This window comes from Nyctereutes procyonoides, unplaced genomic scaffold, assembly GCF_905146905.1.
Source record: "Nyctereutes procyonoides isolate TBG_1078 unplaced genomic scaffold, NYPRO_anot_genome, whole genome shotgun sequence".
Lineage (NCBI taxonomy): Eukaryota > Metazoa > Chordata > Mammalia > Carnivora > Canidae > Nyctereutes > Nyctereutes procyonoides.
Window position 1 is genome coordinate 18,013,901 of NW_026575082.1, and position 18,480 is coordinate 18,032,380.

An 18,480-nucleotide genomic window follows, 5' to 3' on the forward strand; every position below is an offset into this window, starting at 1 on the left:
TTCCTGGCATTATTGAGGTGTGATTGACAAAATGAAAATCCCACAAGGCTTTTGTTAAAGGATGCATAGCTCAGAACAGTCTGCAGATCATGTAGCAATTTAGTTCTGGAATATGTCATGGAACACAAATTGTACGTTTGCTGGAAATGTACTTAAGAACCTAACATAATTACACCTATGAAATGTATGTCCTGTATAGGATAAAGAATAACTAATCTGTCAAGAATTTATGTAGTAAACTCCACCCATTGTTTTTCACTGTTAACACAGTGAACGTAATTAGAAATGACGTAATATGATTTGTGATTTGTTAAAGAAATGAAAACCTGCTTCATACTTTGCCCCTGCTGTTTGCTGGTGGATGTCAGCAGGCATGGCGTTGTTGTTGGGTGTCACCTTCCATAACAGGAGCCTCGGCGCTCCTTAAGTCTTCCTTGGTTCAGAAGCAACACAAGATTCTAAAAGGCGGTCATTTAGATGAGTACACAGCAGTAGCACTCTTCAGGACTAGCAGAGCGGAAGAAGAAAGGTAGCTGTGAACTCTTAACTCCTTGGCCTTTCTTCTAGACCAGAAGTTCCATGGAAGCGATACAGCTATGAAAATAAATAGTCTTATTTCGTGTTTATTATTTTTTCAACTCTCTGGCCTCCTAAATGATCGAATCTGGTGAGGAAAACAAAGCACAGTTGCTGTCTCTGTCCTGCTGACATGGACACCATTTCCCCCATACCTCCTTGGCCCCTTTTGTCTCACTTTAGCCATGATACAAAGTACAAAGTACTTTAAGTACTTAGGGTTTAGCGTGAATATTTGGTATAACCTGAAGAACTTGATGCAGTGTGGCATCCTGGGAGAAACATTATTTCATTACTGTATTATGCCAGTAGCAGCAGCCTTATAAATAGCCTTAATATTAAAATCATTAAAATTAAATAAAAATCTAAAAAATACATAAATTCCATTAAGTAACTTTACATCACATTTACCCAAAAGAAATGAGTTCATTTTAGGAACTATAGACAGGCAAAAAAAATAAATAAATAAAATAAAAAAAAATCACTGATTGAGAATCTTACCACCTAGTATTTTTGTCGCTATAACTATTGATATTTATTCAGTGTATGTTTACCAAAATGTGACAGTCCTGCACATACTGTTTATATGATTTCTTTTTAAATTTAATAAATATCTACCACGTAAATATAGATGTTTACCATTATTTTAATAGCTTAAGAGTATTTTATTTAATTTCTTACTTTTTGTTTTTTAAAGATTGTATTTATTTGAGACAGATTGCAGAAAGGGTTGGGGAGAAACGGAGAAGCAGACTCCCCACTGAGCAGGGAGCCCAACATGGGGCTTGATCCTAGGACCCTGAGATCATGACCTGAGCCGAAGGCAGATCCTTAACCAACTGGGCCACCCAGGTGCCTCTTAAGAGTATTTTATTGGATCATAATTTATCCATTCCCACGTTACACGGCACTTATTTCTGGTGTTGAAATAATAGAAACGATGAATGTTTCTGTGTATCATTCTGGTGCCAGATGTTATGAAGGCCTGTGCTGCTTAGTGCTCAGATGAGAGTGGACGAGACAGTGCACTAACCCTCCACTAGACCGGGGTCAGCAGGCTTGTCTGCAAAGGGCTCCATAGTGGGCCATTCAGTCTCTTTGCTGCCATTTAACTCTGCTGTTATAATGTGAGAGTGGCCCGTAGAGAATCTGTGAAATAATGGGTGGAGCTGCCAATAAAACTTTATTTACCAAAACAGGGTGATTTGACTCACCAGCTGTAGTTTGCCAAACCCTGTCTAGAAGCAGCACAGATCCTCAGGCTGATTACATCTTGGAGGTTTCACAAAGAGGTAGATTTTGTTTCTTTATCTTTATGTATCTTTATGCTGACTCTATACAGTGTAACAGAATGAAGCTGTTTGTTTATTAATTGATGATCTTAAGTTTATGAATAATTAGTAGTTAAAAGAAAAAGCCTCATATTTGGAGAGTTCCAGAATATAAAAATGGCAAAATGTTGAAACCATTTCAAGTGAGAAATTTTAAATATGTTATGCTATTTACACTTTTACATTCAAACAAAGGGAACTTGACATTCAGAGCTTGGTCTCAGGTGGGCTCTGTCTGGAGAGGAGGAGAGACAGAGACTGGCTAAAGCTTTACACTTCACATTCTTGAATAGAGGGTGTCAGACTCGGACAGCTAATGCGCCATTCATCATGCACAACACAGTTTTGAATTAAGTGCATGTGTATTTAGGTATTTTCAAATTGTGTGCATCTCTTTCATGTGTAAGATCAGCATGGTTTACAAAACATGGGTTTGCAGGGCAGAGTAACATCCAATTTAAAGCCACTCTTGTTTGGAGCTCAGGTGTCATAGACGAAAAACAGTTCTAAATCTCGTTTGCACATTGATACCCTCTGTGGCTTAGGTAAGTCTCTTAGCTTGGGGTTTCTTAACCAGTAATCTATTAACTGGCAGCAGTCCATGGAAAAATGCGCTTAATTTATTGTGAGTCACAGATTTTGAGAGTGAGAGACAGGATCCCAGAACACTGGTGGTCTAAGTAGAAAGATTAAGGGAGTATTACAATTTTGCAATATAATGAATCTGGAATTTTCAGGTATCAAGAAAAGAAAACTGAATACCAGCTTATAAATTCATTGCTAGGACTTTTAGTCAGAGGAAGTGGAAAAGTTGTAGGACAAGGACATATAGTTGCTTGGTTTAGTAAAAGGGAGATTAAACCCCCATCCGTGGTTCTCAGTAGAGGGAGGGGGGTACCTTCCCCTCAGATCCCCCAGATGTATTTGGCAATGTCCGGAGACATTTTTGGTTGTCACAACTCAGGGTGAGTTGTGTGCTGTTGCCATCTAGCAAGTAGAGGCCAGGATGCTACTGCAACCCTGCAGTGCACCACACAGCTCTCCACAGCAAAGGATCATCCAGCCCAAAATGTCAGTAGTGCCGAGGGAGAGAAATGCCGGTCTAAGACAATGATGTGAAAAGGGAACTTGGTTCATCCTTATAATGGGGTCTGCGTTGGAAGCCCTCACTTCACTGGGATGCAACATTCCCTTTACCCCAGGAATTGGTTTTTATTTTGAGAGTTAGGCTGAGAATTCAGATTTCTTCCTCATTCACCTGTACTGTATTTGCTCAAGGAAACAGTTTTCAAGCCTGTATAAATTTGACACACTCTGCTGCCTCACATTACACCAAATGTTGTTAGCGTTTGTTTAAAAATTGCAATTAAAATGTCATTGTGATCACATTGGCTTTAGATTAGGAACGGTCTTCCAAACAAGAGCCATCTGGGCAGGATCAGCTCAGTCACTGCAGCAGTTAGAGGTGGTCTTGATGTAAGATGGTTAGAAAGTGGGGCCTCTCGGTATTTGTAATGATGGTGTTTTACTTTTTTGTATTTGAGAATCTATTTGAGAGAGAGAGCATAAGTTGAGGGGGAAGGGCAGAGTGAGAGGGAGCCAGCTGAGCAGGGAGCCCCAATGTGGGACTCGATCCCAGGACCCTGGGATCATGACCTGAACCGAAGGCAGACACTTAACTGGCTGAGCCACCCAGGAGCCCCAATAATGGTGTTTTAAATTGACCTCAGGCTGATTATTCTTCAGCTGCTTCATCAAGAATGAATAAAGGGTACATCCATCCATACATACAGTGGAATATTATTCAGCCATAAAAGGAAAGTAGTACTGATTCATGCTATCACATGGATGAACCTTGAAAATTTTATGCTAAGTGAAAGAAGCCAGACACAAAGGGTCACGTATGTGATTCTATTTCTACGAATAGCAGATCCATAGACCCAGAAAGCAGATTAGTGGTTGCCAGGAGTGAGCAGAAGGGAGAAAGGGGAATGGCTCTAGTGTGTGGGAATGTTCTTTCAGGGCAATGAAGATGCTTAGGAACTAGATAGTTGTCATGGTCACGTAATTTTGTGCATATGTTAGGAACCACTGAATTGTTTAAAGTAGCAGATTTTATGGTATGTAAATTATATCTAAATTCTTACAAATACAAAAAAAAAAGCATGAATGGAAGAAACACTCCTTGTCCTTTAGTGTGTGCCCCCCCCCCCCCCGCCCCACCACAGACATTTTCACTGCCGTCACAGGGCTGCTGTTCATGGGAGCACACAGGCCTCCAGTTTTCCAGGGTCTCATTTCTGGCTGTGACCTCATCATTCCAGGCCTCCAGTCTTGAGCTTCTGGTAGGCAAGGAAGCATGAGGGAGGCTCTTGGCCCCACTCTGGCTCCACCTTGCACCCGGAAGGTGTTGAGGAATGGAAGACTCATCTTGGCCTGCCTCTCCTTAGCCTGCAGGCTCCAGAGTCACTCTGGATGTTTGAGGTTTATGGTTTGCGCAGTACTTTTGTTTATTTAACTTCCCCCAAACTACTTGTTTGTTTTTTTTTTGTTTTTTGTTTTTTGTTTTTTTTTTTTTGCTTCTTCTTGCTGGTTCAGTGCTTGATTCTTCAGCCTGGGACCTATCTGAATAAGTTAGAGCAATTTCTTGCAGGAGTCCCCTAAGCAGTGGCTCTAGATGGAGGATGGAGAGGTGAGTGCCAAGTGAGAAGTGTACTTTATTGTACCAGGAGACACTGAAGAAGGAGTAAAGGCAGGCTCTGGAGAAGGAAGCAGAGTAGCAAGAAATAATTTGACAGTAAAAATTTAATTTAATAATTAACTAAAGAGAAGGGAGCAAATGAAAGAATTAGACGTGGGCTGGTATTATACTCTGGACGTTTAAACTTTGGGAAACCCACGGCTTCTTGGTGTGTGATAGAAAGTATATGTTCTGGATCATGCTAAATAACTAAGCACACTATTTAATTCTCAAAACAACCTTTTGAGATAGTTGGTGGACTCAGTTTTATAGATGAGGAAACCAAAGTTTGGAAACACCGAGTAATTTGTGTATTCATAAGGCATTGACATGAACAGTTGCTCCAGCCTCTGGACAATTATAGATTTACACCTTGGCTCTCAGTCCCTAAAGAAGGGGATCTTTGTTCAGGCCTGACGATTTAACGGAGCCCAGAGAAGACCAGCGTCATGGATGGTGCCAGGGGACTGAGGTCAGAGTCAGAGCTGGGACTGTACAGAATCAGAAGCCTGATGCTTTCCCAGATAGGTAGCCCTGTGATGCCAGCAAGCAGCTGTGTAGGTTTGTACCTTTGCTTTGAACAGATTGGATGTGAGTTTGCTAGCTGAACCAAGATTGTAACCTGGAGGAGAAAGAAAATTACAAATCAAGCATTGCTTTTTATTTTCTGTAGGAAGCCGAAAACGGGAATATTAATGCTAAACATGGGAGGCCCTGAAACCGTGGGAGATGTCCACGACTTCCTTCTGAGGCTCTTCTTGGACCGAGACCTCATGACACTTCCTATTCAGGAGTAAGACACGTATAAACACCTGCGCTTATTCCTAACTTGTGCCTCGCATCTTGCCTGAACCTCAGTCCTTTGGTTTCAATAACTAAATGGTTTTAATGCATATCTGATAGTGGTTAGAGCAGCATTATTATTTTCCATTAGGTATAAGAAGGATGTGATAATGAAAGAATTGCGGGGGAGAGAGAAAGCAAGTTGGGGGGTTTCTTTTTTTTGGGGGGGTGTTCTCTTTGAGCCCTTTCCTTCCCAGAGCTCTGGGAAGGCAAATTGCAGTTGCCTTGACACAGCTGAAGTCCCTTTAAAGATTGTTACACATATATTTGTACTTGGCACTCAGCAGCTGATTAATACTCAGGGAAACATTGGTTACGATTCATTTGTACTGTAAATATGGACTGTGGCTCTTTCCTTTTATCCTTCCCTCCCTCCTTCCTTCTCTTCTAAAATAGGTTCTTGTAATGAAAAATTTATACATGCTTATGATAAAAAGTGCAGATAGCAGAAAAAATGTTCTGTAAAAATCAAGTGTCCCACTTTTTGGGCTCCAACACTCGCCTGGGAGGTTACGGAAAATCTGTAATTGTACACATGTATTTCTGGGTTACATTCAGAAATAGTTTCATGCATGTGCAAGCATATATGTATCTTTATCTATAGAGATGTAGGTATATATGCACATATGTATATACCTCCCTCTCCTTTTCAACACAAATGTGAATATGTACATTATTTAACACTTTGTTGTTGTTTTCTTTTTAAACTTAACAATGTGTCTTGGAGATTGTTCCATAGCAGATAAGATAGATCTGGTTTATTATTTTTTTTTCCATGACTATATAGAATTGCATTGTCTGGTCAAACCTTAATTTAACCAGTGGCTCACTGGTAGACATACAGATTGTTTACATGTTATAATGAACACTCATGTGGTTTGTGTACATCTCTGCTCACATATGCAAATATATCTGTGATTAATAAGCATTTTCTTAAAGTAAGAGGGATATATGCTTGCTAATTTCTTCTATATCCTAGTTCCTATAGGTGTAGGATCAGGAAGTGTTACAGTAGTGACTAGCACACCTCTAGGATCTGTGCATGGGTGTTTAGTGTCCTGAATCTTCAGGGTGTGTTGCTAGAATAACATGGGGGGCAGCAGTGGCTTTAGTTTTCTCTCTCTAATCGAGGCCAAAACAGTTAGCTGTTGTCACTCAAAGCTACTGTTTTTAAAGGCTTGATCTTGGTAGGCTTTTCTTACAATTTTGCTCATCTTTTCTATTGAGTAGTTTCTGAGGTTGCTAAAGTGGAATAAAATCCACTTAACCTACCTGTTAAATGATTTAGCAAGCTGGCACCAATCATCGCCAAACGCCGAACCCCCAAAATTCAGGAGCAGTACCGCAGGATTGGAGGCGGGTCTCCCATCAAGATGTGGACCTCCAAGCAAGGAGAAGGCATGGTGAAGCTGCTGGATGAGTTGTCCCCACACACAGGTACAGTGCTTCTTAATCAGCATCTCTCTTGGCTTGTTCTTTCAAGGGAGATAGGAAGTCCCAATACAGATGCAGTTCTGAGTACCCGCTGCCCTTGATCTGTGGGGGTTCCTATATGATGCATGGTCCCTTAACTCTGTTCTTGATGCATTATCCTTTGTCCTTGGCCATGTGGTCTGTTACTTCCTTATGTTACAGATGAAAGAGCTAGAGATTTGGAACATTAGTTTCAAGAGGAAGCTTGAGGTGTGTGTTAAACTGAGCTAAATTATAAAGAGGCCACATACCATGAATAAAAGATGCAGATCACATTGTCCCAGAAAGAAATCTTTGGGAAATGGATTGGGGGTGCTGTTAGTGCCTTTTCTTTCTGTGTGGAAAGCTAATTAGAGAACACAGCAGAATTAGCTAGCTGTCCCGGCAGCCACTGGGTGGTGAACAACTTTCAGCAACTGTTCTCCGCGGTCAGCAATACTGGCTAGTGTGCAGCCGTAAAGAGGATTGTGTGCAGCTGGTAACCGTCCTCTGAGAACCTCTAATGCAGAATAATAATGTGGATTATATGCAGAATAATGTGCAGAATTGAGCACTAACTACACGAATGAATTGTAAGTGCTGTATTTAACTGTGTTCAAGACACGTTCAAGATTGCAGGACACACCCTTATTCTTACATGTGCTAAGACAAGAAACTCCGCCAGGTAATTTTAAGACGGTAGACGTGGACCAATATGAGAAATATTAAACCCAGAAATGTACACGTGAGGCACATGAAATACATTCATTGCAGATGCATTTTGGGGCTTCAGAGTCAGGAGAGGAGTGTGACACAGCAGGCACCCAGGGCAATAGCCCCTGCAGGCGAGACCGAAAGCATTTCACTCCTTTCTGAGAAAATACCATCATTGAGTGTCACCTCAAGCTGTTCTCAGAAGCCACCGTTTCCTGTCTCATACAGGCACGAAGGCTCTGGCTCAGCTCATCTCACTTGGAAAATTGTTCAGTCATGCTTCTGAATATTGGGTTAGCTTCCTGCCTTTGCCTGTGGCTCAAGGACAGTTCTTACACAGTTCAGGCACTCGTACCACAATATATCTTGAAAATGTTAGGGGGGGAAACTTGGCCGTGCCCTACTCACACCTGCTTGAGAGAGGACAAACCATCTAGTCATTCACAGTTTATCATGATAAAAGGTTTAGTGTGAATCAGATCTCTAGTTGCTGTCTTCAGTGAAAAAGGGAGGTGGCAAGATGCCATTTTTCTTCTGTTGACATTGGTAGTACAATACCCATCACCATCAATGATCCCAGCAGAGGGCCACCTGGGTGGCTCATTTGGTGAAATGTCTGCCTTGGGCTCAGGTCATGATCCCAGGGTCCTGGGATTGGGCTGGCTCCCTGCCCAGCGGGGAGTCTGCTTCTCCCCCCTGCTCGTGCTCTCTCTTGCTGTCTCTCTCTCAAATAAATAAATAAAATCTTAAAAAGAAAAGAAAAGAAAAAGGATCCCAGCAGAGGTTAGACTTTGAAAAAAGAATACAGATGGAGGGCATCCTTCCTACCTCCCCTCTCTCCATGGGGAGGCTGCTGGGTTGTCTGCATCAGACGGGCCAGCTATGGCCTCAGCCTCCTGGGTTGGCCTGGAGAGTCCCATGGAATGAACTAGATTTAAATCCCTTACTATCAACCATCTGATTATTTTAATCTGTGGCCATCTAATACAAAGGAAGTTACATCACCTAGATTCCCTGCTTTGAGGGACCAAAGAATAGTAATATCCATTAAATGTTTTCATAGTCCAAATTGGAAGTGATTTTTAAAAAATCAGTTAATAAGCATTCTATCTTATAGAGACTTATGAAAAAACAAAGTCTATTATTCTTCACTATAACTTTGGGGATAAGTTTAGGGTATCCCCAAAGCACCATCAGCTCAGTGGTTTGCCTGTCTAGTCACTAAATCATTACTATTGATTATTGAGAAGTAGTCTCAATTTAAACAAAATATCAACTTTCCTCCTTTCTCACTCCATTCACTGGCCCATTTGATCCCTCACATACCTACTCTTTCATGCATTAATTCCCACTTCCGTCCAGCCAACCACCAGATATTTATAAGCACTGACCACAGGTCAGGTACAGTATAGTGACGAGGGCTAAGTAGTGAATAAGTCACACCCTTACCTTCATGGATTGGAGTTTCCTGGAGGCAGGGAGTAAATAGTCTTAGGGGCTACGTTTAGTTTCTCTGCATCTGGGAAGCTTGTCCTGGGCCTGGTCTTGGGAGGGCTTTGGTACTGATGACCTGTCACTGTCCTCTGTGGCCACACTTGGGACCCTCTGAGCAGGCAAGTTGAATCATTGCTACCCTGCTTGGTAGATGACCACCTATTGGTTTTGGCAGACCTGCTCTGGTGGGTATGGCATGGGTGCTTGATAAAGGCCAAGACTGTCCACTCATTCATTCCTCAGTGGTGCATTGAGTGGCCTGCACTGTTCGATACTGCTTTTCAAAGTCAAAAGACGTGGTTTCTACTTACGAGAAGCTTCCAGTCCAGTGGGACCTGCTTTTGCAGCCTAGTCTGCTTATGGGGCAGAAAGGAAATCTTTTAAGACTTACCAGAGAGATGCTATACAAAACGAGTATGAGGACCAGTGATCACACAGAATGCCGATGGAGGAAAAATAAAATAGCCTCAAGGTTTGGAAAGTGCTTTGGGGGAGCATTGTACTGCAAACCAAGATTATCAGGTGTGGCTCTGTGGCTCTACCAGGGGCTCGTCCCATTACCTAGAAAAAGGTTCCTTGTCCTGCTAGTTAACGCTTCACAGAATGGGCCTGAAGCCCAGCCATGAAGATCCAGGTGCCACACCCTCTTCATGTGGCTTTTTCTTCCTGCTTTCTCAGTCCCTCCCTCCATTCTTTTCTTTCTCCTTCTTCCCTTCTCATACTTTCACCCCAAACCATAAAGTGTACTTTTAGACTATTTGTCTATTTCTTTTGGGAAAAAGTTCTCTTTAGGCAGAAGAGTATGATGATTACAAACAGAAATGTTCCAAACTCTCATTTTTTAGGGACGTAGTTGTTGCTTAGTAGCTCGTATAGAAATTTTAGCTTGCACTGGCTTTGTGTAGAATCGACTATTAACTCGTCTGGTCAGTTTTATGAGGGAATATACCTTGGAATTGGTTTCATATGGCCACACCCCATTACAGGAATTGAGGGAATACAGAAGGAAATAGATGAGTCATTTCATGAAAGTCTCAATCTAAAATGCATTTAAAAAATGATTGTTTAATTATGTCGACCAGCAGCTTTTCAGGAAGCTGTAAGTGCATGCCACTCCATCGAGTAACTCAGTTGTTCTTTACAGGAGGCAGAATGGGGAGGACCTGGGCTCTGATCAGATGGAGCTGGCCTCCCCAGTCCTGGTTGTAGGACTTCAGGCAGATGAGTTACTCCACTAAGCCTTATCTTGAAAAAGGGGGTGATAACAGAACCCTACTTCTAGGATCATTGTGAATAGTACAGAAGATAATCACAAAAAGCATCAGTCTGGTGCATGGTACATGATAAAAATTCAATAAATGTGAGAGTTTATTATTACTCACTGTTGGCCTAGGGCTCACGATGTGATGCACCTCAAAAAGCATTATGCTATATACTTCACACCTTTCCCTCAGAGTCATGTACCAATCAGACATTTGAGCTGTCGTACAAGCTAAATGAATGAGCTAGCAACTCATGAAGTTTCTCTGCTCAAAAATCCAACTCTGAGTTCTTTTTTTCTTCTTTTCCTGGTTGCCACCGAAGACTCTTAGCTGGGCTGCGGGAGCTCCAAGGGTAGACTAGGCGAGGCTGAGACTTGTGTGTTTTGTGGTCCTCCTGGTAGAGGTGCTGCCTGCCGGCTGTGGTATGGGTTAACATCAGCAGGCTCCTGCCGGTGACAGCCACCTGCGGTGTGACACCCCAACCCTACAGGAGTGGGATGGTGAGCGGCCTCCAGGGAAACATTTATTCTTTCTTCAGGCGAGGCCCGATAGGAGACCGAGCATGTTGCCATTCTCCTGCAGTCTGTTTATGCGGGCCACCTTTAATCGAACAGTTTACCAAGTCTTATCTGTTCCTTCCAGAGTGTTTTACCCTCCCTCACTTCAAAGTGAGGTCACCACCCAGCCTTTATCTGCAGGGGCAGCCACTCTACCTCTCTTGTCTGCAGTGTTTGAGGAACTCCCAGGCCCCAGGCATTTAGGCTGCAACTTTTCAAAGGTGAAAAGAAAATGCCAGAAGCTGGTTGGCCTGCAGCTTTGGAGGACCTTCCCATAGCAATCTAGTGGAAGAATTGTCTAAGAATAGATTAGAAGAGAAATTCCTCTTCATCCTGGGTCCCCTGGAGCTCCTGAGGCAGGGACTTGGTAGTATGATAGTTGACAGTTTTCAGATGACCCTCAAAATCTTCAGTTGGTCAGTCGTTTGGAGTTTGCTTACTGCATCATGCCCTTTGGTTCACTTTAACTGCAGTTCATCATTTTACGCAGAAGAATGTAAAATTGATGGTTGAGGAGGAACAGAGTGCTGAAAATGACTCCCCGCATGCCCCTTCCTTACTCTTTTCGGGGTCCCCAACTAGAGAGTATCAGAGCAGCCCGTCCTTCCCACACACACACGCTCCTCTGTCCTTGCCCTGGTCTGCACCAGTCCTTGGGAATATGTGCACTGACTGCCCATCCCCTATGTCCCGTCCCTGAACAACGTTCCATACAGATGTACAACCGGTAAACACATCACCTTTTCCTTCCCTTCCACCGAAATGTTTCTCATGGCTGTCTCGTGTCTGTACTTAGTGGCAGCCCCTGCTAAGGCCCCAGCAGCTGCATCATCTTGGTTCTGCTCTGACTTATCATTGATGTAGCGGTTTCTCAACGTCATCCCTGAGTGGGAGTCAGGCTTCTCCTACAAAATGACAGGAAACTTTCAGTTTTATGATTTTAGAAATGCTTAAGAAGTTGTGTTGTGGTGCATGCTTTTAAGATCCAGGACAAATAGGTGAAGGACAAAGGAGGGATAGGAGAAGAGGTGTGTAGGGAACACACAGGGAGGGAAGACAAGGGCATACGCCGACTTGGGCTGTTACTTCCGATCTGAATTGATGCTTCCAGTTCAATTCAAGTGTGCTTGCTTGCTTTCTCTCTTTCCTTTTTATAAAATTTTTATTTATTTATTCATGAGAGACTCACAGAGAGAGGCAGAGACACAGGAAGAGGGAGAAGCAGGGAGCCTGATGTGGGACTCGATCCCAGCACCCTGGATCACACCCTGAGCCAAAGGCAGATGCTCAACCACTGAGCCACCCAGGCGTCCTTCAAGTTATTGGGTTTCTTTCATCTATTAAATGAGGAGAATCATTTCAGTCGATGATTATCGATGGATGGTTGTTGAGTATCCCAGAGCTTATGCTGGTTGGTGACTTGGGGTCTGAGGGAACAGGAGGGAACCCCAGTAGTTGAGTTGAGGGGCCAGGAGGGGGGCATGGGCTGAGGAGTGGTGAGACCCACGTGACATTTCAGCTCGACTGTCTCCTAGGTGTGACTTTGGGCAGGTTCATTAGCCTTTGAGGGTTTCAGTTTCTTTACCTGAAAAATGGGATTTATTTTTTTTAAAGATTTTATTTATTTATTTGAAAGAGAGAGAACAAGCAGGGAGGAGGGGTAGAAGGAGAGAGAGAGAGAGAGAGAGAGAGAGAGAGAGAGAGAGAGAGAGAGAGTGAGAAGACTCCCTGATGGGCAGCTCCGGTGGCTCAGCAGTTTAGCGCAGCCTTCAGCTCAGGGCATGATCCTGGGGATCCGAAATCGAGTCCCACATCGGGCTCCCTGTATGGATCTTGCTTCTCCCTCTGCCTGTGTCTCTGTCTCTCTCTGTGTGTCTCATGAATCAATAAATAAAATCTTTAAAAAAAAAAAAAAGACCCCTGATGAGCTGAATGTGGGACTCGATCCCATGAACCCTGGGATCATGACCTGAGCAAAGGCAAACACTTAACCAACTACACCACCCAGGTGCTCCAAAATGGGGTTTCAACGAAAGAAGAAATACAAGCAAAGTGTCCACTGTGGTATCTGGTACGTTAGAGGAGGTTGCACTTCAAGAATAATTGCTAGTTCTTTCCTTCCTTCCTTTGAAAATCTCTTATCTCAGCCAAGGGCAGAGAATACGGAACAGAAGTTTGAGTTTTAAAAACCACTGTGCTTAGCAAATGTGTGTGTGTGGGTGGGGGGAGGATTGTGGGGGAAGGTCGATCTCAGAAAATAGTGGTTTAATGTCCATGCACTGACTGGATAAGATCCGAGGAATATTCTAAACTTAACCCACATTATCAGCCTCACAGGAAATTGGGTTAACTGTTCTTTGTTCTGGGCTTTGCCTTATGTTTGGTGACTCTGAGAGATCTATATAAAGATTAATACTTTCTCCTTTCCACACATGCTTCCTAATAGCCCCTCACAAATACTATATCGGATTCCGGTACGTCCATCCTTTAACAGAAGAAGCAATTGAAGAGATGGAGAGAGATGGGATCGAAAGGGCCATCGCCTTCACGCAGTATCCGCAGTACAGCTGCTCCACCACAGGTGAGGCTTCACCTTGACAGTGGGGGTGGGGGTGGGAGGAATGCCTGGCCCCGGCCTCAGTCACCAGGGAACCTGAGTGCGGAAGGACAGGATAAATCATCCTTCAATTTGAATGGCGAATCCAGCCTGGCTGCTTTAAACATGAGGGTTCAGGTCAGTCTATTTGAAATCTCATGGTTCATCTGTCCCTTGAGTTATGGGCCAGTCGGCCACGAATTACAAATGGTGGGTGGAAGGTGGTTGTCGCTAGCGCTCGGTACCTTAATGTAGTTGTGTGATGGATCCGTGATGAACCTGAAGCCTCGTCCTATGTTTGCGTAATAAACCTTATTTTTATGGCAACTGTAACATTCTTAGTAATGTAGCAAAGGTGATAGCTGTTTCCGCTTGGAAAGCAGAGGTGCCCAGGTAGCATGAGAAATATTGGTATGTTTTTTTGTGATGCTTCATTTATGGGCTGGTTTACTGGTTAAACCAAAAGTCAGCTGGAGGTTCCCTTTGTAAACTTCTCTCAGTGTTCTAGATTTTGGAAGATTATTACTGTGTGTTGTTCCTATAGATTTAACTGGAGCAGGAGAATAATCATTTTTGCCCTCTCTATGTCATTGGTAATAGGTAAAGCTTCTACTGTTGCCCACAAATACATTTCATTGTGTTCTATTTCAGGGATTGGAGTCAGCACATTTTGACTTCCAAATTGCTTTTGGATGTTAGGACATATTATTTCTATAATTATCAAGAGAAATAAAAGGCTGTTGGAGGAAATGTTCAAACCCTGTTGTGTGCCTTAAATGCTTGTTCAGAGCTCCTATGAAAATGCCTGAGTTCTCAGACATCTCAAGAGTTTGAGTTGTGACTTCCTTTGGAAATGGATCTCTGTAACACAAGATGTCTGCTAATAATGTTATTGGGGAAGAAATCGGATTTTATAAGTTTTTAAGCATACTTTTGCTTGCTTTAAAAAATACTTCTCAAATGGCGGGGTACCTGGGGATAGCTCAGTTGGCTGAGTGTCTGACTCTTGATTTCAGCTCAGGCCATGGTCTCAGGGTCATGGGATTGAGCCCTGTGTCGGGCTCTGTGCTCAGCATGGAGTCTGCTTGTCCCTCTCTTGCTGCTGCTGCCCCCTCCTACCCCCCGTACTCTCTTTCTTTCTCAAATAAATAAATAAAAATTTAAAGATACCTCAAATGTAGATGTCTATTGTCAACATTAGACAAGTTAAGAAAATGGTTATTGGTATGACAGAGGATTGACTGTGGATTTCATTTCACAACTGACTCTACCAGTGGGTTTCAGGTGTCATTGTCTGTGTGGCTTTTCCCTGGTACATCTCACGTGAAAGGGCAGGTACATCTTCACTCAAGGATGCAAAAGCCTTTGGAAAGCACATTCTTTCTTTGAGGCCACGAGAGTGTTGTTACCCTGCTGTACCATTTGGGCACACTTTGTTGTGGTAGAGCCGATATATCCTGTGTATCAATAACACGCAATTTTTTTTTAACACGTATTTTTTAGTTCTATTTTCCCCTTAATTACTGTTTCTGGTAGTTTATCAGATGTTTCTAATGTGACCCAGAAGAACTAACGTGGCTTCCGGAAGTCCTTCTGTGGCTTCAGAAGTCTTGAAGATGATAATTGCCTGTACAGTGTGGCTTGCAGTATGAATATGCCTGTGACTGTGTGATTTCTGAAAAGATTGTTTTCAAGCCCACAGTTGACTCCATTTGGATTTATCTGACTCATTGTATTCCGGAATGGAACTTACTTATCTTTTTGAAAATCAAGTTTTAGGCTAAGTATACATTTGATTTAACTATGGGCTGTATCCGGGCTCTTATTTTAATCTGGGGACATATCAGATAAGCAGTCCTCATCGATACAGAAACCAGTGGATTGGTGTTGGGAAGCAGGGAAATATTTTGGAACATTTGCCCTATGTTAAGATTGAGGAAGAGGCTCCGAGTTAGGCTTAGTTGCATAGGATTAGCCTTGGCCTGGATGCCAGCTCCCCTAGGCAGGAAGAATTTGCATTCGGTTGGCATCATCTGCCTACCTTCAATCTTTGAATTTTCGTGATTTTGACCTCCTGGTTAAAAATAAAAGTTTTGTTAGATTACTTGTAAGAATTTGTTACCCATTTAACTTATTCTGGGGAACAATGATAACCTTGTAGAAGCAGATAAAAATAGAGAATGCTCATGCAGACCTAAATAAACTAGTCTTCTTATCAACAAGTCATTTAAAAACATGGTTATAAAGCTTTTATTGTAAGGGAGAAAATATGCACCTCATACTATTAAATAAAAATATCCCAAGTACTTAGGATACAAAATTGCACCCATGCTAAAATTACAACTTTGTGAAACAAAGCAGCCATACAGGAAAATAATAGGAGAGCTATGCTAGAGTCGAATGGTGGCTGTAATAGCATCCTGGATCATGGCCAGTTTCTTTTTTCCTTTATTCCCCACCCTCTACATTTTCTGCTGGGGTTGATTACCTTCATAATGGGGGAAAAAATTAACCTGCTTTCAGATGTTAGACGAGGTTCCTGCAAATCACTGCAGCTTATATTTCATAAATCCTCTGCCATCGTGTTTCTCACTAGAAATGGCCTCACTAGTCTTTGAAAGGCCATTGCAATTGATTGCTTTTTAGTGATCTTCATTTGCAGGGTAGTTAAATCCATCTGCATTTTAGAGCGTTGAAATGATTGTAATTAGACTGATTGAGTACGGAAGCAGTTACCTATTTCGCACTTACTGCCTTTACTAGTCTGTTTTTCATTTTCATTATAATCAACACACATCTACTAAGTGATCCCCTGTATATTTCAGGGAGCAGCTTGAATGCCATTTACAGATACTATAACAAGGTGGGAAAGAAGCCTGCGATGAAGTGGAGCACCATTGACAGGTGGCCCACACACCCCCTCCTCATTCAGGTAAGCTAGCGGCTGCTGGCAGGCTCTGTTGGCCCAGCATCTGGAGTGGGTCAGCTTCTAGTCCCTGCCTAGTTGGTGCTGGCCTTCCATGCCTGACCCTCCTCGTTGCTTAAATTGTGTGCTGAGATTTGAAAAAAGGAAAGGTATTAGAGACTCAACTTGTTATGACAAGAGAAAATAAATTTAAAGGTGAAAGGTGAGAGTCTTTCCTTTCTTTGGATTAACACTGCTAGTTACAAAGTATAGCAGAATTATATCTTGAGTTTTGTGTTTCCCGATATCCAGGATGGGAAAGGTTACACAGCGTGTTTCCATTACTTTACATTTATGTAATGAATGACTGACGAATCCTGTATTTTCTGAATCCTTCAGGATGGACAAAAGGTTTAAAAAATGTTGCAAGTTCTGAATCTACGTGTTCTGACATGAAAATAGATTTAACGTTTCAGTTGAGAAAGCTGTATTAGAAGAAATTTCAGATTTTCCCCATATTATATTATACTTATAATATTTCCATTAAGAGATGCTTGATTTTTGGAGAATCGGTTAAAACTACAATTCAAAAGCCAATAGCTTTGGATGGGTGTCACATAGACTCTTTTGCCATTTCTGCGTGAGAGTAGGACTGGTAATTGCCCTAAAATATACACATGTAGTTTTGTTCTGCCAGAGGGGGCTCCTAGTTGAGGTAGGGGACATAGGACGTGATTTAGGACTCATCCAGTTTATGTTTCATTCTGTGTACATTCTCTGGCAAAGTATCAATTGGAACATTTTTTTTTTTAAGCCTGGAGTCACTTAGAGCCTCTGACCACTAGGTGGGGCTAGACATCGTTAAACGCAGACACTCCCCCCTCCCCTCGCCTGGGCAGGCGGTGCTCCTTAGGCGCAGAGGTGATGGGGCAGGGGGGGTGAGGGGGGTGGGTTAACACTTGGGTGGAAACACAGGCTTCAGTGAAAATGACAAGGAGGTGCCTTCCCTTAGGGCTCTGCCCTCTGGGCCCCGCTCCCCTTGGCTGTGCTGCCGTTAGCCCTGCGGGAGCCCCAGCGTGCCCCCACTGCTCTGCCTGGGCCCTGGGGCCTGGGGCTTCAGGTCAGCACTGACATGTGGTAGCAGGGAACCGAGGGATCTGCACAGCATCTGCCTGCCCTGATCCAGTGAGTAATTAGATTTGCATTAAAATTCAGCCCTTTGAAAAGGGGGGAAGCAGAAAGATGGAAAGGTCTCTTAACTGAGGAAGTCTCCGTTCACAAAATGAAAGGGCATTTTAGAGACATTTATCTGCCCTTCTAGATGGCGTGATTGAAGGCTCTGAGAGCCGCCTGCCCCTTTCATTCCGCACAGAGATTGCACACAGAAAATACCGCAGACCGATTGTGGATGATCTAAGTAGCACTTCTACTCGCCTGTGACTCCTCAGTTTTGACGGCGGCTTAGCGTCTGCCGTAAGCCGTAGCAAATTGTGTTTCTGCTCGCACTTTTGTTGAGATGAGAAAAGGAAAAATGCTAAAATTCTCTGGAAACAAACGTTTACGGATAGGCTTTACTCTTCACATCATGTAGCTGACGTGAGGAGGTTTGCTATCTAGCAGAAATTTAAAGAGAGACAAGTCAAACCCTAAACAGAAACTAAAAACAGTTGAAAACGAACACCAAAAATATCATTTTACTGCGCCTTTTCTCCTGGTTACAGGTAGTAGTTGCTCGAAACCGTTATTTTACTACCGTCCACCCAAGTACTGCTACTTCTTGAGCTGCCGGGGTAATTGGAGTAAATGTAGGCTCCAGGCTCCTCTGTGAACTTGATAGCAGGCCTCCTTAGCTGCTCTCCTGTCTGACCAAATGCAGCCCTCCCTGAGCATCCTTAGTTTCCAAGCACTGCAAAGACCGCCAGAAAATACTGGTTTTGTTTATGTCTAATCTTACCACATTTACTCTGAAGATGAATTATAAATTTGGGAAAGGAAACTCTCTAGGCACCG

The 18,480-nt window shown here is 42.9% G+C and overlaps 1 protein-coding gene across 1 annotated transcript in view; it reads left to right on the forward strand.

Annotated features, from left to right (window-relative positions):
• The window catches only part of LOC129514621 (ferrochelatase, mitochondrial), a 36,627-nt gene that overhangs the window by 6,721 nt on the left and 11,426 nt on the right, over positions 1 to 18,480 (forward strand). The window contains exons 3-6 of the mRNA XM_055333356.1: positions 5,321 to 5,440; positions 6,779 to 6,927; positions 13,416 to 13,550; positions 16,391 to 16,497. Of these exons, the coding sequence (XP_055189331.1) occupies positions 5,321 to 5,440; positions 6,779 to 6,927; positions 13,416 to 13,550; positions 16,391 to 16,497 (511 nt within the window). The remainder of the gene's footprint in view (positions 1 to 5,320; positions 5,441 to 6,778; positions 6,928 to 13,415; positions 13,551 to 16,390; positions 16,498 to 18,480) is intronic.